Below are 23002 nucleotides of genomic sequence, written 5' to 3' on the forward strand. Positions count from 1 at the left end.
ACACCCGGGACGAGCCCTGCGGTCCGCCCCGGCCTGCCCCGGAAGACGGGCGCCCCTCCTGTTGGCGCTTTGCGTACAATGCGGCGGCTCGGGCGAACTCGAGGCCGCGTCCCGGCGGCGGCCTGCTCGGGCCGCCCCTTTAACTGCGTCCAGGCCCGGCCGCCGCATCAACTGCGTGTTGCCGTGGCGACGCGGCCGGGTCGCTGCGCAGGGAGGGACCTGGCAGAGCAGGAGGCGCGGCGGCGGCGGCGGCTGTAGCGTTGCGGTGGTGAGCGGGAGAGTGTCGGGGGAAAGGGGGGCATGCGGGGGCCCGGGCTGGTGGTGTGGGGGGAGCGGGGCCCCCCCGCCCCCGCCCCCGCCCCCCACACTCCCAAAGCCAGGCCCTTCACGGTGGGGGAAACCTCAGGATGCAGTTCTGGTCCATGTTGTCGTGGATGCCGGGTGGTGCACACAGAGGAAAACGGCGGGGATGCGGGGCCCCGGGGAGGGGTGGGACGAAAGCCCCGGGCGCCGACACTGGGATGGAGAAGACCTCGGTGCATCTTTTGTGTGTGTGCCTGTGTGTGCTAGCGTGCATTTCATGCTGTGCATGCTGCTTGGTGAATGATAGCAGGCAGCCTATAGGCAGAGGCGCCCTGTGCACATTTACTCAGAAGCAAGTCCTGCTATGCCCAGCCGGGCTTACTCCCACGGGAGTAATCCCACGTACATGAGATTAGCCTTCGATCGGCAACAGATTTATGTTAGAGAGGGAGAGAGAGCATTATATTATGGTGACAATGATTATTGTTGTTCAGTCGTGTCCGACTCTTCGAGACTCCATGGACCATAGCACGCCAGGCCTTCCTGTCCTGCGCTCTCTCCCGGAGCGTGCTCAAGTCCATATTCATTGCATCGGTGATGCTATCTAGCCATCTCACCCTCTGCCGTCCCCTTCTTTTGCCTTCCGTCTTTCCCAGCATCAGGGTCTTTTCCAGGGAGTTTTCTCTTCGCATTAGGTGGCCAAAATATTGGAGCTTCAGGTTCAGGATCTGTCCTTCCAATGAGCAGTCAAGGTTGATTTCCTTTACTGAAGCTGGAGCTGAAATATTTTGGCCATCTAATGCGAAAACTCTCTGGAAAAGACCCTGATGCTGGGAAAGACTGAAGGCAAAAGGAGAAGGGGACGGCAGAGGATGAGATGGCTAGATAGCATCACCGATGCAATGAATATGAACCTGAGCACGCTCCAGGAGAGAGCGCAGGACAGGAAGGCCTGGCGTGCTGTGGTCCATGGGGTCACGAAGAGTCGGACACAACTGAACAACAACAACAACAACTCTGCATATAAATTAAATAAGCAGGGCAACAATATACAGTCTTGTCATACTCCTTTCCCAATTTTGAACCAATCGGTTGTTCATGTCCGGTTCTTACTGTTGCTTCTTGTCCCTCGTACAGGTTTCTCAGGAGACAGGTAAGGTGGTCTGGTACTCCCATCACTTTAAGAATTTGCCACAGTTTGTTGTGATCCACACAATCAAAGGCTTTAGCGTAGTCAATGAAGCAGAAATAGACGTTTTTCTGGAATTCTCTTGCTTTCTCCATGATCCAGCAAATGTTGGCGATTTGATCTCTAGTTCCTCTGCCTCTTCGAAACCCAGCTTGTACTTCCAGTAGTTCTCGGTTCACATGCTGCTGAAGCCTAGTTTGTAGGATTTTGAGCATCACCTTGCTGGCATGTGAAATGTGCGCAATTGTACAGTAGTTTGAACACTCTTTGGCATTGCCCTTCTTTGGGATTGGAATGTAAACTGACCTTTTCCAGTCTTGTGGCCACGGTTGAGTGTTCCAAATTTGTTGGCATATTCAGTGCAGCACTTTAACAGCATCATCTTTTAGGATTTTAAATAGCTCAGCTGGAATACTGTCATCTCCGCTAGCTTTGTTGTTACTAATGCTTCCTAAGGCCCACTTGACTTCACTCTCTAGGATGTCCGGCTCAAGTTCAGTGACCGCACTATCACGGCTATCAGGGACATACAGATCTTTCCTGTATAGTGCTTCTGTGTATTCTTTCCACCTCTTCCTAATCTCATCTACTTCTGTTAGGTCTCTGCCTTCTTTGTCCTTTATCATGCCCGTCTTTGCACAAAACGTTCCCTTGAGATCTCCGATTTTCTTGAAAAGATCTCTAGCCTTTCCCATTCTATTGTTTTCCTCGATTTCTTTGCATTGTTCATTTAAGAAGGCCTTCTTGTCTCTCCTTGCTATTCTCCGGAACTCTGCATTCAGTTGGATAGATCTTCCCCTTTCTCCCTTCCTTTTCACTTCCTTTCTTTCCTCAGCTACTTGTAAACGCTCATCAGACAGCCATTTTGCTTCCTAGCATTTCTTTTTCTTTGGGATGGATTGAGTTGCTGCCTCCTGAACAATGTTACGGACCTCCGTCCATAGTTCCTCAGGCACTCAGGTCTAATCCCTGAAATCTATTCCTCACCTCCACTGTATATTCATAAGGCATATGATTTAGGTCATACCTGAATGGTTTAGTGGTTTTCCCTACGTTCTTCAATTTAAGCCGAAATTTTGCAAGAAGCAGCTCATGATCTGAGCCACAGTCAGCTCCAGGTCTTGTTTTTACTGACTGTATGGAGCTTCTCCATCTTTGGCTGCAAAGGACATAATCAATCTGATTTCGATGTTGACCATCTGGTGATGTCCATGTGTAGAGTCGCCTCTTGTGCTGTTGGAAAAGAGTGTTTGCTATGATCAGCGTGTTCTCTTGGCAAAACTCTATTAGCCTTTGTCCTGCTTCATTTTGTACACCAAGGCCATGCTTGCCTGTTATCCTGGTGATTTCTTGACTTCCTACTTTAGCATTCCAATGCCCTATGATGAAGAGGACATCTTTTTTTGGTGTTAGTTCTAGAAGATGTTGTAGGTCTTCATAGAACCGATCAACCTCAGCTTCTTCGGCCTCAGTGGTTGGGGCATAGACTTGAATTACTGCGATGTTGAATGGTTTGCCTTGGATTCGTACTGAGATCATTCTGTCGTTTTTGAGATTGTACCCCAGTACTGCTTTCCCCACCCTTTTGTTGACTATGAGTGCTACTCCATTTCATGTAAGGGATTCTTGCCCACAGTAGTAGATATGATGGTCACCTAAATTAAATTCGCCCATGCTTGTCCATTTTAGTTCGCTGATTCCCAAGACGTCGATGTTCAATCTTGCCATCTCATGTTTGACCACCTCCAGCTTACCTTGATTCATTGATCTGACATTCCAGGTTCCTAAACAATATTGTTCTTTACAGCATCGGATTTTCTTTTCATCACCAGACACATCCACAGCTGAGTGTCCTTTCGGCTTTGGCCCAGCCGCTTCACTCTTTCTGGCGCTACTTGGAAATTCCCTCTGCTCTTCCCCAGTAGTATATTGGACACCCTCCAACCTGAGGGGCTCATCTTCTGGCATCATATCTTTTAGCCTTGTGATACATTCCATGGGGTTTTCTTGGCAAGAATACTGGAGTGGGTTGCCATTTCCTTCTCCAGTGGACCACATTTTGTCAGAACTCTCCGCCATGACCTGTCCGTCTTGGGTGGCCCTGCACGGCATAACTTATGGCTTCACTGAGTTACGCAAGCCCCTTCGCCACAACAAGGCAGTGATCCATGAAGGGGGACAATGATTATAGTTGCTTGTAATTATAGTTGTTTGCAAAAATAGTTGTTAAACAGCTATAGTTGGCAGAAAATAAAATATCCCCCCCCCCACCTCCTCAGTCTGTGGGAAAAGCATAACAATAATCTTGTGTTTGATTGTGTGTGAGAGATTGAGAGACTGGGTTTCTGCAATTGTTTTACCTTTCGGTTTTCCACATACTCTTGTTTATGCTGCCTGGAGGGAAATAACTGCATGGCAGTAGCTGATTGTAGTGGATCACTGAGGAACATCTGATGTGAATGAAGTGGATAGCATTTGGCAATGTGTGGGTACAGGTGTTGGTTGTGAGGCCATTTTCCACACATCACCTTGCATGTTGAGAAGATGGATTTAGTGCAGGGGTGTGCGTGCACGTGTGCACCACTGGCAAAACCGCACAATCAATCCAAGGAATCACTTGAGATGGCAATGTATTTAGGGGTACAGGTGAAGCCATGTGTGATCTATGGTCGCATCTCAAGATCTTGTCTCCAGACTGTAGCTGGTTAAGGCAGCAAAATAATTTCGGCTGCTGCTACATGAACTATGTACTAAAACCATGATGGTTGGGGGGTACCAAATTGCGGAGCACTGTGCTTAAACTGATTGTGTTATTGCTCCAACCTGTGCTCAGTTTGCCAACCAAACCACACTTATCACAACAACATTCAAACCGCATCTGTCAGATTTGTGGAGGCACCATTGAGGTTGAGAGGTATGACTGAGTCCTAACAAAATAGCATTTTGGACCTAAGATGTGAGTTCTGCCTCAGCAATGGATTCAAAATGGGGGTGCGGTGTGTGTGTGTGTGTTTCACTTTGCTTGTCAAGGCAAGCTGGGTGAAGACTGCCAAGGTTTTGCTTATGAAAGCTGCTGTGAAAAATGAACGATTGCCAATAAAAGCATATTTTCATCTGTGCTAGCTCAGCTGTGGGTTGGGCGAGGTTGGATCTGCCGAACTTCTGGCTGCCTCTTCCCCAGTTTGCAGATGAGGCATGTTTCTTTGGCAGTGCCCTCCGCCCCACATGGAGCGCCATTTTGACATAATCTACTGAACCCACTTTTAGGGGGCTGACAAAGGAGATGGGTGAAGCAATCGGGCACTGTTGTGGAGTGATCCCCGCCCACCCATATTTTTACTTGGTTGTCTGTGTGGCTCTTTTTCCTTCTTTGAACTCAGACCTTAGTGTTGGGGAATGTGGAGTTTTAAATATGCATACATTTAGTAAAATTAACCTTTGCAAATTAGCTGTGGCCATGGTTTCTTCCCCTGCCCACTTAAGGGACAGATAAGTACTTTTCATGGAGAAGCTTTCCACAGGGTAGAGACGTGACCTCATGTGGAGTTTAGGACTGCTCTGGGGTGAAGAGTGAGAGAATCAACACCTATCCAGATAACTGGGTCCACTGCTTGAGAGAGGCAGGCAGGCAGTCAGAGAGAGGCTGTATTGTGCATCCAGACAGAGGGGTTCTAGACTACCAACCAGAAGTCACTGTGCAGCTGTTCCGGCTCCTTTTCCTTAACAGATTTTCTGTGTTAAGGAAAAAAATGGAAGAAGTTGTGGGTAAACATAGGAGGGCTACGACTCGAAGACAACATCATCTGCTCCCTGTTGTAAATGATCATGAACGAAGCAGGGATTTGGCGCTGTAAAAGCCAGAGAGCTTCGGCTATTGGGCGGCATAGAAATGAAATGAATGAATGAATGAATAAATAAATAAATAATAAAAGCCTCACCTGGAAGCACCCAAAGTGGAGAGGGGGCTATTTGTTTATTACTACTGGTTTCCATTTTCAAGACTCTGGCACTTTGAGTCTCCTTTAAAATGATGGCTGTGGGTGCTTTAAATGCATTTCATCCTTCTCTGCTGGGGACTTTTTCCACCAAGTACCCCCACCCCAAGTTAGAAGCATGTCAGTGCTTTCTTCCCAGCAGAGGACGTGTTTGTCATTCCATGCATGAGCTGGTCGGCACCACCACTGTGGCAGGTCTGGGTGGCTGGCGAGCTTTGGCCACCCCTTGACCCTGCATCCTTTTCCTCCCTTCCAGGAGCTCTGTTGACTAGTGCCCACGGTCCCCTTAATGAGCTGCATTTGGAGCAGAAGAAGCGTCGTGCCCCTGCCAGGCTCCATCTGAGGAGGCAAAGGGTCTTCCCTACCCAGTTCCCCTCTCCTGGGCAACAGTCACGTTGGCCGTGAGAAGATCCTGGGGCTGTGAGGCTAAGCGAGGGCAGTAGACATCTTCAGGGCGGGGCCGGCCTCAGCGGCCCAGGGTGCCTTGCCCAAGATGGAATCGCGGACAGAGAAGGGGGACGAGGCTGAGAACGTGAAGATCACATCCCAGCTGCTGAAAGCCAAGACAGGCGAATTTGACCTGGAGTCGATCTTGCTGCTGAAGCTTAGAGGCCTGGGCATTGTGGACCTCGGCTGCCTTGGGGAGTGCGCCAGCCTGGAGTGGCTGGACCTGTCTGGGAACGCCATCACCCACCTGGGCCCCCTGTCCTCGCTCAAGGCTTTGGCTGTCCTCAACGTCTCCTCCAACCGTATCACCAGCCTGGAGCCTCTCGGGGGCTGCGAAAACCTGCAGAGCCTCAATGCGGCCGGCAACCTGGTGAGCAGCCTCCAGCAGCTGCAGTGCCTGGTCGGGCTGCGCCACCTGGAGAGCCTGCGCTTCAGCAACCCCATGGGGCGCCTCAGCAACCCCTTCTGTGCCTCCGTGGGCTACCGCGTGGCCATGGCAGAGATGTTCCCCGGGGTCAAAGTGATCGACGGCGAGAGGGTCTCTGGGCGTGGCAGTGAGCTCTACCTGCTCTGCAAGGACCTCGACAACTCTCTCAAGCGCTTCCACAGTGCCAACGGGGCAGGCATTGCTGAGCTGGCGGGCTTGACCAAGCCCTGGGTCGAGGAGGGCTACTGGGACGTCCGGCCAGCCCGGAGGAGCTCTATCATGGAAGAAGCCTACAAGCAGTTCAATGAGGTTCTCCAGGAATGCCGGGAACTGAGCAAGCGAGCGGATGACACGATTTCCCAGGCGGAGCGGGCCCTGAACATGCGCCCTGACTCAAGCTCCTACCTGTTTTGAGCAGCCCTGGGCACGAAAAACCTTCCCGTGGTGCTGGCTGATCCGTTCCTGCCCTTGATATTACTGCTGATCTCATGGGGCCTGTGGTACCTCTGTTTCATCCAGATCCCGGCCCAAAACCAAGTGACTTGTTTTAGTATGAGATGGACCCAAGCCCTTTGCTGAACTCCTCACCCCTTTCCCACACAGCATCATGCTGCCTGGTCCCACTGGAAAGGAAGGACAGGCATACCCAACCAACCCCAGTAATGTGTAAGAGGTGCCTATTATCCTCCACCTCAGTTTGAGCCTCAATTCAAAGAGAATCAGGATCAGGCTTTAGACCGATGGCATCTCAAGGCAGGATGATCAACTCTGGATCATCACTGGCAGCTCAGCTCCCATTGGAGCTTTCAGGCTACATCTGGACTACATTTAAACTAGTTTTAAAACAGCTTTCATGGTCAGGGTGCTCCCCACCCACCTGTTTATGTCGGGGAATCATAGCTAGCGGCCTGAGACTCTTAAACAGAATTCTTGGCACCTACATCCCACCTCTGCGCCACTTTGCCATCCAAGAGTGAACATTCCACTTGGTTCTGTGGGTTCAGGGGGAGCGATCTGATCATAGGAGCATTAAGAGGTGATTTGTGAGCCTCTGATTGCATGTCTGTGCGTGTGCGGAGCACCAGACAAGATCAAAGATGATGGGCTGAAAGTGCCCTGGAAGAGAAAAGGGGGAACCCCGAACACAGGCTATCCAAGGGGGAGGGGATTGTACCACAGGCTTTTGAAGAGGGGGTGTTGAGAGGCCAAGGATGGCTTGAGTCCAGAGGTAGGAGGTGTGCCAGCGCTTGGGATCTGGGGCTCCATAGGTTCCTCCCTGGGGTTGCATGCTGTGTTGAAGTGACATGCTAATACTGTGCAAGTTTTGCCTGTGGAATAAACCTGATGTTTCTTTGCCCTGCTCCTTGGTTCCCTTGCCTTTCTGCCTCCGCTGTGTAGTGCCTGCATTGGCCCCTGTGTCATGTGCCCCACTTTTCACACTCTCCCACTCCAGATTCAGACATGCTCCAGGGCTGGATGCCCCTGGCCCTTTGAGAGGTTGATGCCTGCCCAGGCCCTGCCTGCCTGTCCCTTGGTCCTGTGCCAGGGGTGTGTGCGCACACGCACGTGTCCTCTCTGGAAAACAGCAAGGCCAATGCCTGCAAATTAAGCCATCTCCATCTATTTTTGTGTGCCTGGCTCTGTTGTGAGGGGGAAGGTGCTGTGAAGAGCCCTGAAGCCATAGGCCCCCAGCCAGCATAAAGTTCATTCAGCAGCCTGTCCTGGGCCCCTGGCTTCTGTGATTCCACCAGCCACTGTGGAATCTTCTCGGGCCTGTTTCTGTAGCTATAAGGGCTGCCAATTCTGCAATCAGAAGAGATTATACAAACTAAATAGTTTTGCAATAAAACATGACCTTTTGTTTTAATAAAATAAAAACCTACATGCAACATTTTAAAACGGAAGGCTGAAGCTCGCTGGATGCTGACCGGACAGAGCAGGATCGGCCCAAGCATTTGCTACCCTAAGCCAATTCATATTTGCCACCTTCCCCATGCTGAGCAGAGTAACAACAGCCAATTAACTGATCAGCTCTTTCTCCATTTTCATTTTTCACATATGACATTCCTTTGCTTCCTCCCCTTTGCAACTTTTTTGGGGTGAGCGGTGGTGATCAAAAGGACATCAAAGGTGATCCGCCCAGCCATTGAGCTGCTGAGCCAGCCTTTCCCAACCTGGTGCCCTTCAGATGTGTTGGACTGGAATGCTCATCATTCTCAGCCACCTCAATCCAGGAATTCCTCTTTGAAATCACCATGTGGCATGAATATGAAGCCTCCACGTACACTTTTATTATGTAGGAATAAACAGAGACAAAAGAAGAGCTGGGCTGAGGAAAGAGTGGGCAGAAGCAGGCTCCTCTGGCACCAGTGGTCCCACTCCTACCGTGCTGAGACCCAAACTGGTGGGTGGGCTGCTTGTCTCCAGTAGGAGGACAGTGGCTTCTTTTGTTGATAGTCAGGGAATAACCCATTCAACATGGGACCCATCTAGATGGGGAGAAGGAGAGGAAATCAGAGGGTTATAGTTGATGAAGGCTCTGGAAGGATTCTGACCTTCCAGCTGGTCCTCTATGGATTTACCAACATGGTTCCATGCAGAGCATGAAAGCACCATGTGCCAAGATAGTGGCTGACGGAAGCAGTGAGCAGGTGCCTCACTTGGCACCTTATTTTCTCTTATCTAAGACATGCAGCACCTTGCTTTTGAACCCCAAATCATCTTCCCAGCTCCCTGCCTAAGTCCTTTCTGGCAGCACAACATCTTACTTGAACTAGGGGATGCCCAGAAATGAACAGGATGCTCCAAAGCAGTTTAATCAGTTCTTCCATCTCTACAACAGGTTCATCACAAAACTTCCAATTACGTTGACTGCTCTCACCACCACTCCTCTGGCCACCAAACCCACCCTTGTATAAAAAGCTCCTGTGCTGCTTCCAGAAGACACCCAAGCTAAGGCTCAGAGTGCGTCTCTGGGGGAGAGTCGAGGGGAAGCCACTGGCATTGCCCTCTGCACTCCCTCGCAGTTCTGATCTGGCACAGAGACAACTTTTGAAGGCACTCTTGGTTGCCCTCAAAGGACGGGACGGAACATGGGGGTGGGGGTGCTTGTGGACGAGGCTCTGTTACTGCAGACCCAGCGGAGGCTGGTGGCTCCAATGTCAGTAGGGTGGTGAATCTGCTCTGGGGCTCAGTCAGAACTCTAAAGGGGCTCTCTTGCACCTTGCATAGCTCTGTTAGAGTTCTGACTGGTTCTGGCTGAAACCTGGGGCAGATTCATGGCCCCACTGACCTCGGAGCCACCAGCCTCCACTGGGCAGGCCTCTCCTTATGGTCAGCCTTGAAGGATGGCAGTCCCGAAGTGTCTAGAATGATGCCTCAGACGCCTGGCAGTGATGCCCCAGTTTCCCATTGCAGTGCACAAGACACATCCCCTCCCTGGCCATGTGGCATAATGCTGGGATTTGGCCACGCATGTTCCTAACAAACCACCTTGGGGTCACATGCTTCTCTCAGAGGCAGAGCACTTACCATGCCAATGCCTCATGGGCGTCCTATGGAAAAGGCAAATATGCCAGGCAGGTAATGATCTTCATGCGCATTCTTGACTCTTTCACAGTCCTGGACTTGCCTCCTCTTCACCTCCTGCAGGAGCAATCAGAAGGGCCCAGGGGGGCTGTGAGCAAAACATCTAAAGGAGGGCAGAGGTAGGAAGCACGTGTCACCGGAAGCCCCCTACGAGGGGTTTGGTGTGCAATGTCACACCACTTTCACCACAGTGTACCTAAGGGACTGCTCTAGCAAAGGCTTCACTCACCTCTTTGAATGGGTCGCCCACCCTGACTTAAAGCTTAGCAATCACACTTGGAAGTAAAATTGCTTCTGTGTTTTGCCAAAGTGCTCAGAGTCAAACAGAGTCTTGACGAAATAAAGCAAACAAAAGAAAATAGGATGACAATGAAAAATGTAATTTCAACAGAAATAAAATGGAGACAGCTAGCTTAGAAGCTTCCTACTAAGGGTGCAAACGATTAAAGAAACCTTAGTCAATCCATTCATTAATCGAGTAGACTTGCATACATCTGCACTGTGAGTAAAACAATAGCTCAGCTGCACCCCCCCCAAACTCTTGTTTTTCATGTCTGACACGTCTTTGCTCCTTCCCTTTGCAATTTCCTCAGCATGTGAACATTCACAGAATTGCATCCATGTGTCCAGGAGTATCTCATCACAGTGTGAACATGCACCTGCTCTGGATGAATTAAGTTGACCGTGGCCTTGTACTTTATAGGATCTCAGAGACATTAGGTCCTAACCTTTTGGGAGCAATGGGCACATCTGGAATTTTGAGAGTATCATGGGCACTCTCACAAAATGGCTGCCATCAGGGTTGTTGGCCATTCACAAAATGGCCGCCATAGTGAGCATGGCCAGTTACAAAATGCCCATGTCCCAGAAGACAAACTGGTGAGGCAAAAAAGGAGTAAATTTACCAAAGAACAAGTACAAGGCAGAGGTAGGGTCTGCGCTCCAAAATACAAAGCCATCTTTTGAACCCACAGTTTTCTGTACAAACTGATGAGGCTCAAAGACAAATAACTTGGCCAAGAATGCTCTGTGTGGCCCAGAGGCATTCTTGGAAATAAAGATGATGCTGGAGGCTGGTGCTTTGCTTTGCAGTGTGTCAGCCACTTTTTAAAAAAGGAACTAAAAATATATTTTTTTAAAATCAGGGTGGGGGGGACAGGAGCCTTCGGGGTGCCAAGAGAGGTGTCTGCAGATACAGTGGTGTTGATGGGCACCATATTGGAGACCCCAGAGTTAGGGCAATTCCCAGAAATAATCTAGCTGCCTCACCTCCTTGTCTCCCTGGCCCAGACCTTGGAAGTGGGGTTGGGGGACAGGACTGATGTGGACCTTTGCCAAAGAAGGCCAGGGCTGAAGAGATGGAAGTGCACATCCCACCTGGAAGACTGGGCTCTGGTTTGACAGGCAGTGCAACGATTTGTCCAACACTTTTTCAGGGTCAGTGGAGCCAAACTTGACGCAAGCCAGGCACGTCTGCCTCCTCTGAACAGGAAGAGAGAGAAGAGAGACCAAGCAAGGGAGACGGTGGCAACTTCCACAAGAGATGCTCAGCAAAGTTTCTGCTTTCCCCAGATGCGTGAAATCAGTGAAACACCAATGGTGGGGATCTCAGTTGGCGGGGAAGGGGCTCTAGGAACAGTCCTCAGGATTCCTTGTCGGCACCTATGGCCGGTGAACAGGCTCGGCATCTGCTCTTGCTAGAAGAGATTCCAGGCTTGTACACAAACTGGATTTCTGGACTCTCCATTTGGAGCTGCAATGCACAACCAGGAGTACTGGAAATGTGGCCATGGCAGTGGTATAGTGGTAGATTTTGAAATGCTCATCAGGACAGTCTCCACAGCCACGCCACCAAGGAGAGTCCAAAATGCAGCCATCTCCATTGAGCTATATCTAGCTAGGTGTGTGTGTGTGTGTGTACACACATATACACCTCCCAAAGAGCAGCAATACATATCCTAATAACCAGTATATTGGAATCCACTGAAAGTAATAGAATGGTGAGCTGGCAAAGGGCAGCGTAGTGGTTAGCATGTTGAACTTGGGGTGAGAGACCCAAGATTGCTTGAAGAAAGGAAAGGGAGGGACACTAACATATCCCTAAGCAGCACAGGACCACCAGCTCAAAATATTCCAGGAGTTTCTTTTCCCAGCCCCAGGGAGAAACATTTGATCTCCCATTCAAGAAGCCAGTCCTAGCAGTTTTCCTCTCTACTAGGAGCAAGTCTTTTGTAAAAGGAATGGGTCTTAATTGCCCATTCAAGACTAGGCCACTCCAAAATACTGTGCATTATAACAGGGATTGGTTTGTTGCTAGGAAAATCAATCCCCCCCACAACTGTGACAAGTTCAGCTAAGGGAACAGATATGGGGTGGGGGCTGGCAGATGCTGTCATTGTCCCTGCTAATCAAGTCTTGGTGAAAAGTCTTAGCTAATCCAAAAATCTTTGCCCTGGCGAGCCCTGACTCCACTACACCACCACCCTCTGAGGCAGACTGGGTACCCTTTTCCCCAACACACCCTACACCCACTGTAGAATGTCAGAGGTGTGGACATTCAGCCTGCCCTTCTCCTGGTGGCTGTGTGGACGGGCAAAGGGCCAGCCTGGGCTGGAGTCTTCTTCAGGACCTGGCTGTGGTCATTGAGAGGGATTAGGTGAATGAGACCATCAGGAAACATGGAGGATGGGACTGTGCTGTCCCTGACCCAAGAGTAACACTGGCCACAACTCCACAGTTTTAGAGACTGCTATTGCTATGGGGGATGAGATTCCTCAGCATTTATAGATTTGTGTTTTTCTAATTGCCTCTTACATTATGATAGTTTGGACTCCCCCCAAATAGGTTTATTACATTGTTTAAAAAATCTACAGAGGATAATGTTAGCATCCCAATGGGCGTTATGACACAGAGGGTTCTGGCTCACCCCGCCTGGCTTGATGTGGCAGGTCTGTGTCCTCCGCTGCTGTTTCTTGCAGTGAGTCTGCGCAAGTTCAACCTCCAGTCGGATAAAAGTACCCGTATCAAGCACCTGCGACCAAACAGAACTCAGGTGAGTGCAAAAAGGTGGCCACACACACCCTGCCAAACTGTAACAAGATGGGCGCTCCAAGGAGCACCAGACATTCAACCCACAGAAGCCTTCTCCTATAGAAGTGTTCAGTTGATGCTAGCAACTCCATGCAATTGGCGACTGGTGTCCCCTGAGTCCAAACGTTTCCAGCAAAGAGTAGCTCAAAGAAGGGTCACTGCAAGCAGGCAGTGCAGTCGTGGCATTTCAGCTTCTCACTCTACTCAGGTCCTGCATTCTTCAGGGTAAGGGCTGTAACTCAGTGGCAGAGCACCAGCTTTGCATGCTGAAGATGTCAGGTTCAATCCCTGGCATCTGCAGGTAAGGCTGGGGAAGACCTGTCCGAAAGCTGGGAGAGCTGCTGTCAGTCACAGGAGACACACCAAGCCAGATGGACTGATGGTCTTGATGCAGCATATTTATTGATTGATTTGATTTGTTCCCTGCATTTGTACCAAGAAAAATGGCCCTCAAGGCAGCGTCCTGTCTTGCTTCATCCATGGAAACTTCTGCCACAATAAATCTGTCAGGATGTCTCCCAATCCTGCCTCTCCCTGCAATCCCAGCTAAATCTGGCTTCCAAGAGCCCTTATTCTTGGCTATTGGGAAGCAGCTGGAAGTGAAAATGAACAGCATTTGTTTAATTACAACACTTGCACTTGATTACAAAAAAAATACACGTACACACATAGATAGATACATGGCAAAAGCACAGCTGTTAGAAAGTGATAGCCAATGAGTGATGAATATGAAGACTGCCAGTGGGCCTGTTCAGACATCACACTAAAATGTGACAGTTGGCGTTTTTGAGCTAACCATGATGGCTGAGCGTGATGTCTGAACAGCGTTTTCCCCAACCATGGTGGTTTATTAACCACAGACTAACCATGCTGACTAACCACTTGCTGCAAGATGGTTAGTAGGCTCTACCATGGCGTAGCATGATGTCTGAACAGCTTCCGTGGTTAATTGACAGCTGCGATAGAGCTCCGTGGGAAGAGTGGCCAAAGAAGGAGTAGCTGCAAATGCCTGAGCAGCAGATCTCTATGGTCAAGGTCTGCAAATGGTGCAGCTGCCATGAGCCCACCAATTCACCGCTCCCAGCAACAGCCCATTGCATACCAGCAGAGCAATGAGCATAGAGCCACGGCTTGTGGGCACTTGTGCCTTGGCCCGCTGCTGCTATGGGCGTGCTATAGGCATTGCCAGACACTGCCATGTGTGATGGCAACTGTCACATGCAACTGCAGAGGCAGTATGGACTCCGGCACTGTGCCTGCAGTGGCATAAATTATCGGCGGAAGTGACGGAAGCTGATTCCTGATGGCCGCCCATGTCTGTTTGCGTCACGGGGGGCACTTGAATGCGCTGTGCATCAGGGCAGCGGATTGCGGCAGTGAGCAGCAATTATAGGCCTCCAGAACAGGCAAGATGGATCTCAGACCATGCTGCGAGACATGCCCGGGGCCCGTATATTTCCACAAATATGGAAAACACTGGAATGAAACCAGATGGTGATGCTGTCAACTGGATTCTCTTTTAAAAAACCCTGAGTGGATGAGGGATGCCAAAAGTATGGAAGCACCCTAATATAGCTAGCCTGCTGGAATAGCATACAAAGTAATCCTAAATTCGTAACAGAATATTTTAACTCAGGCTTCCTCTGGGTGTTTATGCTTACCGAGGAGACCATTCTGGTCAGTGGAACATCTCGTCAGGGAATATTTATTATTTATTTTATTATTAAATTTATTAATCGCCAATCTGGCTGGTCACCCAGCCACTCTGGGCGATGTACAACATACAATAAAAACAGTTTAAAACAATAAAATTCTACAATAAAAATATTTCCTAAAATACCCTAACCCACCCCAAATGCCTGCCTGAACAACAACGTTTTTAATGCACGACGGAAGCTCATTAAAGAGGGGGCATGACGGAGTTCCCTAGGGAGGGAGTTCCACAGAGTGGGGGACACCACAGAAAAGGCCCTCTCCCTCGTCCCCACCAGTCTAGCTGTCCTGGCTGATGGGACAGACAGAAGGCCATCCGAGGCTGATCTTGTTAAGCGGCCTGTCTGGTGCTGCTGGAGGCGCTCCTTAAGATAGGCTGGGCCAGAACCATATAGGGTTTTAAAGGTCAAAACCAACACCTTGAATTTGGCCCGGAAAACAACTGGTAACCAGTACAACTCCTTCAGCACTGGAGTGATGTGATCTCGCTGGCGGCTGCCTTTAATCAGGCGAGCCGCCGCGTTCTGTACCAGCTGCAGTTTCCGAACTGTCTTCAAGGGTAACCCCACGTAGAGCGCATTACAGTAGTCTAAACAAGAGGAGACCAGGGCACGTACTACTGATGGGAGAAGATGGTCGGGAAGGAAGGGGCACAGCCGCCGTATCAGATGGAGTTGATACAGCGCTGTCCGGCTCACAGCTGACACCTGAGCCTCCATGGACAGCTGGGAGTCCAAAATGACCCCCAGGCTGCGGACCTGGTCTTTCAAGGGTAGCCGTACCCCATTCAACACCAGGTCAACATCCCCCAGCCTCCTCTTGTCTCCCACCAAAAGTACCTCGGTCTTGTCAGGGTTCAGCTTCAGCCTATTCCTCCCCATCCAGCCACTCACCGTCTCCAGACATTTGGACAGGGATTCTACGGCCAACCTTGGTGAAGATTTAAACGAGAGGTAGAGCTGCGTGTCATCCGCATATTGATGACACTGCACCCCAAACCTCCTGATGATAGCCCCCAGAGGCTTCACATAGATGTTAAATAGCATCGGGGAGAGGATGGAACCCTGTGGCACCCCACAAGTAAGTGGCCACGGGTCTGAAACCTACTCTCCCAGTGCTACCCTCTGGTACCTGCCGGAGAGGAAGGACCGGAACCACCGCAATACGGTGTCCCCAGTGCCCAACCCCTCCAGGCGGTCCAGGAGGATACCATGGTCTTCGGTATCGAAAGCCGCTGAGAGGTCGAGGAGAACAAGGAAGGAGCATTCACCCCTATCCAGAGCCCTCCTCATATCATCTACCAAGGCGACCAAGGCCGTTTCTGTCCCATGCCCAGGCCTGAAGCCCAACTGAAATGGGTCTAGATAATCAGTTTCTTCCAAGTGTGCCTTCAACTGCACCGCCACCACCCGCTCAATCACCTTGCCCCAAAATGGCAGATTTGAGACTGGGCGAAAGTTGTTCAAAACTGGGGGATCCAAGGAGGGCTTCTTTAAGAGCGGTCTTATCACTGCCTCCTTGAGGGCTGATGGCATCACTCCCTCCTCAAGGGAGGCGTTCACCACCGCCTTGATCCCCTCACCCAGTCTCTCTCTGCAGCTCATAATGAGCCAAGATGGGCAAGGATCAAGTAAGCAGGTGGTCGGCCGTACCGATGAAAGCACCTTGTCCACTTCATCAGGAGGAAGAAGCTGGAACCGATCCCACAAAACCGGTTTGCCACAGGCCGCCTCTTGCTCACTAACTGTATCCACAGCGTGCAGAGTAACACACCTAATCTGATCAATTTTATCTGCAAAGTGCCTTGCCAAGGCCTCACAGGAGGCCTTAGAATGCTCAAGTGGTTCTGGAGCCACAGGACCGACCAGGCTCCGGACCACTTGGAACAGCCTCCTGGGACAGCACTCTGCAGACGCGATGGAGGCAGCATAATATTCCTTTTTTGCTGCCTTCACCGCCACGTGATAGGCTGAAGATATAGCTCTAGCCCGTGTCTGATCGTCTTTGGAGCGAGACTTCTGCCACCGGTGCTCTAGCCGTCCCACCTCCTGTTTCAGAGCTCGTAACCGCGGATTGAACCATGGTGCAGTCCGAGCCCTGTTCAGGGGGAGAGGGTGTTTCGGAGCCACCCGATCTAATGCCCCAGTGATTGCGGCATTCCAGCCACCCACTAGGGTCTCGACTGAGTGGCCGTTGGCATGCCCCAGAGAATCCCCAAGTGCATTCAGGAATCCATTTGGATCCATAAGATGCCTGGGGCGGACCATTTTAATGGGTCCTCCACCCCTGCGGAGGGGTTGTGGAACCGAGAAGTCCAACGTCACCAGATAGTGATCTGACCATGACAAGGGGGTGGTGGATATACCCCCGACTTCCAGATCACTCCCCACTTCTCCAGAAACAAACACAAGGTCTAGTGCATGACCGGCTACATGGGTGGGCCCAGTTAGAATATGGTGCAGCTCCCAGGAGGCCATGGTCTCCATGAAGTCCCGAGGTGCTCCTATGAGGATGGCCTCCGAATGTACGTTGAAGTCCCCCAACACCAGTAAGTTAGGGGACTGTACACGCACATCAGAGACCACCTCAAGCACCTCGGCCAGGGAGTCAGTCGTGCAGCGGGGTGGAATAGGTATTAAATCCAGAGGGAGAGTGGTACCTTTAAGACTAACAAAAACATAAGAAATGCTGTGCTGGATCAGACCAAAGACCTATGTAGTCCAGCATTCTGTTCACACAGTGGCCAACCAGAAGCCCCAATGGGAAACCCACCAGCTGGACATGAGTGCAACAGGACCCTCCTGCCCATGTTTCCCAGCAACCAGTGTACCTAGCATACAGCCTCTGATACTGGTGGTAGCACATAGCCATCAGGACTAGTAGCCATTGATAGCCTTCTCCTCCATGCCTACTCCCATTTTAAGCCATCCAAGCTGGCGACTATCATTTCTTGTGGTAGCAAATTCCTTTGTTCAACTCTGCACTGTGTGAAGAAGTCCTTCCTTTTACACGTCCTGAATCTCCCACCACTCTGCTTCATGAAATGACCCCAGGTTCTGTTATTATGAGAGGAAGGAAAACGTCTCCCTAACAACTTTCTCAATGCCATGCATAAACCTCTATCATGTCCCCCACTTTTTTCTTCTAAGTTAAAAAAGACCTTAGGGAGTTGCTCCAGCCCCTAGATCATTTAGGTCATCCTCTTCTGCACCTTTTCCAGCTCTACAATATCCTGGGCAGAATTGTACACAGTATTCCACGTGTGAACGTACCGTAGATTTGCATAACAGCAGTATGAAATTTGTAGTTCTATTTTTGAGTCCTTTACTTATGATCCTCAATATGGGTTTTGTTCTTTTCACATCAGCCACACGTTGGGTTGATATTTTTTTATCAAGCTGTCTGCCACAACCCCAAGGTCTCTTTCTTGGTCAGTCACTGCTGCCTGAGACCCTATCAGCGTAAACATGAAGTTAGGAAATTTTTTTTGCATCAATGTGCATCACTTTATACTTGCTTACATTGAAGTGCAATTGCCATTTTAATGCGCATTCCCCCAGTCCAAAGTGATCGTTCTGGAGTTCTTTACAATCCCTTTTTGTTTAACCACCCTAAATAATGTGGAGACATCAGCAGCCTTCCCCAGCCTGGTGCCCTCCAGATGTTTTTGACTTCGACTCCCATCAACCCCAGCCAGCATGACTAGTGGTCATGAATGCTGGGAGTAGTAGTTCAAAACATCTGGAGGGCACCAGGTTGGGAAACGCTGGGTTAGTGAGACAGGAATTACCTCTGCAGAAGCCTATTGATTTTTTTTCCAGTAGGAGGATCCATCCTTTTACATGCCTGATAATTTCACCAATTTATTCAGAACAGGTGTTAAGTTATGTGGATTGTAATTTTCTGGATTCCCCACCCCACATAGATCCCTTTTAAAAAATCCAGTCCTCTGCTACAGAGGCTAATCTTAGGGACATGTTAAATATTATTTAACCAGCTGCAGTTTATTAAATTCGACCTTATTGGAATTTGTCTTTTAAAAAAATGTTTTAACTGTTTTCACTTGGTGTTTTATTTTTTTATCTTTGTTGTTCACCGCTCCAAAATCTTCTGATGTGGAGCAGTATAGAAATATTCTAAATAAAATAATAAATAAAATTATTGTTAGAAAATCAGCAATTTCCCATTTGAGTTCTTAAGAACTCTTTGGTGGATACCATCTGAACCCAGTGATTTCTTAGCTTTCAATTTGTCAAAAAGATCTAAAACTTCATCTGTTGTCACCACTGCTTGTCTCTGGTATTTTAAGGCTCCCTTACTTAAAATATCAGTGCAGGGACAAGTATCTGTCCTACATCTTCTGCAGTGGAGATAGAGGCAAAAGAATTCAATTTATCTGCAATGTCCTTTTCCTCCTTTAGTATGCCCTTAAGTTCAGCAATCCCCGCATTGCTTTTTGCTTTGGGCATCCGTTGTGGGGTTTCCCATTTTCTTGGATTCAACCACCCACCTAGCCAGTTTCTTGCTTGTGATGTATTTACATACATACATATAAACTTAGTCTTAATGTTGGTAGCAATATGTTCCCTGTGTCCCTTATTGCTTGCCTGTATGTCTTTTGTGCAAGTTTGTCTTCCTTTTTTGTTTTCCTTGTTTGGGCAAGACTTCCATTTTCTGAAGGAAGCCCTCTTTTCTCTAATAGCTTTCTTGACACTGCTCGTCAACTACGCTGTGACCTCCTGGACGTGGTGCCACCTTTCCTGAGCTGCGGTATGTAGTCTAACTGAGCTTCTTTTGATGTGACTTTGAGTCCCAGAGTAGCTGATTGGTTGTGTCATAAACTTATCCTAACAAAGTGATAGATTCATTCTCTTGCCATTGCTCGCACATGGCTGCTTTCACCAGGCATGCATGGGTAGGATTTCAAGAAGTTTTGTTGCTTGGAAGACCCCTTGCCATCCCCTGCATGCACGTTTCCCCTCTCATGAGGACACTCACCTCTTCGAAGACATCAGTCATGGCTTCTTCCTTGAACACTGACTGCACAAGGTTTCTGTTGTGGAAGTGCTCCAGCACTATGTCCAGAGCCTGTTGCTGGGTGGGTGACCCGCTAGCATCAGCCAGGGCCAGAAGGCCCACGCACAGCACAATCAGCCTCTTCATCTTCATGTGGCCCAAACGGATCTGCTTCCCAGGCTGCACGCTTGTGAACTCCCCTCTGGATCTGTTGATCTTGGTCGGTCATTAACTTGTTCCCTGTAGAGATGTCCCAGGCACAGCTTCCTCTCCTGCCCTCTGCCCTCTCCAGTGGTTGTTTGTTGATTTATGCCCAGGAGATGAAAGAAAGGGATGAGCAAAGGGCATCGAGAGCTGACTACAGAGAAGGAAAAGAACAACAGAGGAAGGAGGCTGCTTTGGGGTGGGAAGTTCAGGTCTGGTTTCCTTTTGGTGTTGTTCATGGGTGTCCAACAAATGTGGAAATAAATATAGGGGCCTTTCTCAGTGGTGTGGCATGCACACACAGAGGATTATGAGTTGTACTCCAACAAAATGGGGGAAATAGCGTCTTCAGATGGGGACAATGGGCTTGAGAACAACTATTAAGAGGAAATGAGACAAGCTTTATTTTCACCGCAAATCTTTTACAGACGAGAAGAATACTTTGTTAGTATACTAACCTCCTACCACATGGCCTGGCACACAATTCTCAATACCAGTAATACAGACAAAGACGGAGGCGGAGAATTTGCATTTGCCCAATAAGGAGTGGAGAAGGCACTAGGGAAAAGGAGAGGCAGGTCTTGGGAAGCTTACATGGGAAAACCCGAGCAGACTACTGTAACAGGCTCTACATGGGGCTGCCTTTGGAAATTGTTAAGAAATTTCAGCTGGTCTAGGATGCTATGGCCAGAGTGTTGACTGGAGCCTATTCTAGGCAGTGTGTGACTTCCTTGTTACAACAGCTTCATTGGTGTCTGGTCTGATTCTGGGCACAATTCAAAGTGCTGGTTATGGCCTAAAAAACTCTATATGGCTTGGGACCTTCTCCCATACGAACCTGCCTGGATTTTAAGATCTTTGGCGGCGCCCGTCTCTTGGTACCGCTGTCATCAGAGACAAGTTTGGTGGGGATGCAGGAGAGGGCCTTCTCAGTGGCTGCTCCCGAGTTGTGGAACTCCCTGTCGAGTGAGGCTAGGTTGCCCCCCGCTCTGTTGTCCTTCTGCCTCCAAACAAAGGCATTTTAATTCAGGCCTTTAGCGTATACACTGGTCTGTTGCTGAAGGGCTTTTTAATTGGGTAGGTGCTGTTGATTTCTTTCATTGCTGTTTTTAATTGTAATTGTAATTTGTTTCTTTTTATGTTGTTTATGTTTTAATTTATGTTTTATGTGTATATTTTAATTAAGATTTTGTTTTTAATCTGTATTTTATTGTTAGCTGCCTTGAGCATCATTTTTTGGCAGAAAGGCGGGATATCAAATAAATACATAAGTAATCGTATCTACCTTTTTCCAGCATAAGGGAAATACAAAGGATCTCACTTCCTGGTTGGTCATGGGCAGGTGTAAAGTCACGGTGGGCACAGGCTACCACAGCCTTCCCCATTGGCCATGCTGCCTGGGGAGGAAGGGATGTGTAGTCCAAAACATCTGGAAGGCACCGCACTGGGGAAGGCTGATCTTCCAGCTTTTGGTTACAAATTCAAAATGGGGCAATCGCCCTGACTGCCTGGACACGCCTGAGAACCACTGTCCAAAAACAGTCAAACCGACGATATACCCGGATTGCTCTGCTGGACTCCTGGTGCTCCTGGGGAGACTGAATGAAGACAGAGGGGACCTGAGATAAGAAAAATAGAATGTATAGTGGAGAGCCTAAAAATGCGGCCTTAGACTCTGGCTATTGTGAGGAAAATAGTGAACATGGAGAGAAGCAAGGGAGCCAGGCATGGCAAAGAAACTAGCTAAACTAGCATAAAACTCTTCATAAATAGCGAAATAAGACTGTTTTGTAATTTAAAAAGAAAAGAAATATGAGAGGAAACCAGTCATTCAAGCCCCAACCCCTCCAGCAGGGAACAGAAACAGATTAATTGAGGGGCAATTCATCAGTATCCAACAGTGCCACTGAGCAGGAAGAAGCAAAATGACCAGAACTTGCAAATGGGAAGCTTCTATTAACTTTGGAAGGGATCTCTGCTGAATTGTGAGCAAACATTAGAGAAGGATCTTGGCCGTGGGGAACGGCATGACTGGTTAAAATAGTGCTTTTTCAAGAGCTTTTTTTGAGCCTCTGTTTCAATTCCACTTCCAGGCTAGTTCTAGAGAAGCAACACCTCAGGAGTGCTGTGAAATAAAAGCCCATAGTTGAAGACAGACATCCAGCTTGTCTCTGCAACGCCTCGGAGTAGAGTACAGGCCATGTTTATCATTCAAGGTTCTGCCTTCACCACCCAGCCTCCTCCTCCTCCTTTTTAATTTCAGGAATTGCTCAGTGTGTTTGATCTGCAAAGAAGCAGAGTCCCCTCCAGAACTGAACAAGCAAACGACACCACTGACCCCACCCCCTGCGAGCCTCACGTTTCCCAACATGGCCGGCCAGGCGCTTCCCTTGTGGCGTTGCTCGCTGTGCTGGAGGTCAAGTTGCAGGCCACCAATTCAGTCCCTTTCTCCTCCTCTACTGAGGATGGGTGACAAGGCCCCAGTGAAGGACAAGCACGTTAATTTATTTATCAAAGCACAAGGATTTCGTCAAAAGATTGAAACTGGTTTTTGATTATAATGGCTGTTGAATGTTATGTAGGCCATGTTGTCAAATTAAAATATTTGGTTGTTTACTACTGGAAAAACGTAAGCGACCAGTAAGTATCATGCAAGCGCTATGAGCAAGGCAAGTTTTGAGGAAGGGCCCCGACGCTGTGGCAGAGCGCGTGCGTTCCACGCAGAAAGTCCCAGTTTCAATTCCTGGCACCTCCAATTAAAAGGGGCAGGTAGCAGGTGATGGCAAAGAGCCCTCCCTGCAGGGGCCTGGAGGGCCACTGCCAGTCAGCGGACGCGGTACTGCCCCGGACTGGCACTCCCCAGCCTGGTGCCCTCCAAATGTGTCGGACAATGCCCAGCATCCCCCAGCCACTTGTGTCAGGCTTCCCCACTGCCTGCCAGTCAGACAGCACTGGGCTCGATCAACCAAAGACTGTCAGAGTACAGCAGCCTTGGCCCAGCCTGGTGCCCTCCAGAGGTTTTGGACTTCA

General features: G+C 49.3%; 2 protein-coding genes across 2 annotated transcripts; one reads left to right on the forward strand and one right to left on the reverse strand.

Moving 5' to 3' along the window:
* The first annotated feature begins 224 nt into the window (after window positions 1-224).
* On the forward strand, window positions 225-7724 carry LRRC61 (leucine rich repeat containing 61). The gene is made up of 2 exons (XM_084860141.1): window positions 225-268; window positions 5744-7724. Exon 2 carries the CDS (start codon window positions 5981-5983, stop codon window positions 6773-6775), a length of 795 nt encoding a protein of 264 aa, XP_084716267.1. The 5' UTR covers window positions 225-268; window positions 5744-5980; the 3' UTR covers window positions 6776-7724.
* A 477-nt stretch (window positions 7725-8201) lies between these two features.
* Window positions 8202-19938, reverse strand: RARRES2 (retinoic acid receptor responder 2). Its single transcript, XM_084860157.1, has 5 exons — window positions 19751-19938; window positions 12876-12980; window positions 11327-11431; window positions 9893-10006; window positions 8202-8850 (listed from the first exon to the last, which is right to left on the reverse strand). The coding sequence occupies exons 1-4, from the start codon at window positions 19919-19921 to the stop codon at window positions 9905-9907; spliced, it is 483 nt and encodes a 160-aa protein (XP_084716283.1). The 5' UTR covers window positions 19922-19938; the 3' UTR covers window positions 8202-8850; window positions 9893-9904.
* Window positions 19939-23002: the final 3064 nt, after the last annotated feature.

This window comes from Heloderma suspectum, chromosome 5 (assembly GCF_057233095.1).
Source record: "Heloderma suspectum isolate Gila_16-S chromosome 5, 16-S_ref, whole genome shotgun sequence".
NCBI lineage: Eukaryota > Metazoa > Chordata > Lepidosauria > Squamata > Helodermatidae > Heloderma > Heloderma suspectum.

Bases quoted from the DNA above. Each gene is read 5' to 3' on its own strand.
- RARRES2 (XM_084860157.1), bottom strand. From the start codon at position 19,921: ATGAAGATGAAGAGGCTGATTGTGCTGTGCGTGGGCCTTCTGGCCCTG. The intron at 12,981-19,750 runs GTGAGTGTCCTC...GTTTGGTCGCAG, and splicing joins TGACTGATGTCTTCGAAGAG to GTGCTTGATACGGGTACTTT. The intron at 11,432-12,875 runs GTGAGCCAGAAC...CTTCCTGTTCAG, and splicing joins GCCACATCAAGCCAGGCGGG to AGGAGGCAGACGTGCCTGGC.
- LRRC61 (XM_084860141.1), top strand. From the start codon at position 5,981: ATGGAATCGCGGACAGAGAAGGGGGACGAGGCTGAGAACGTGAAGATC.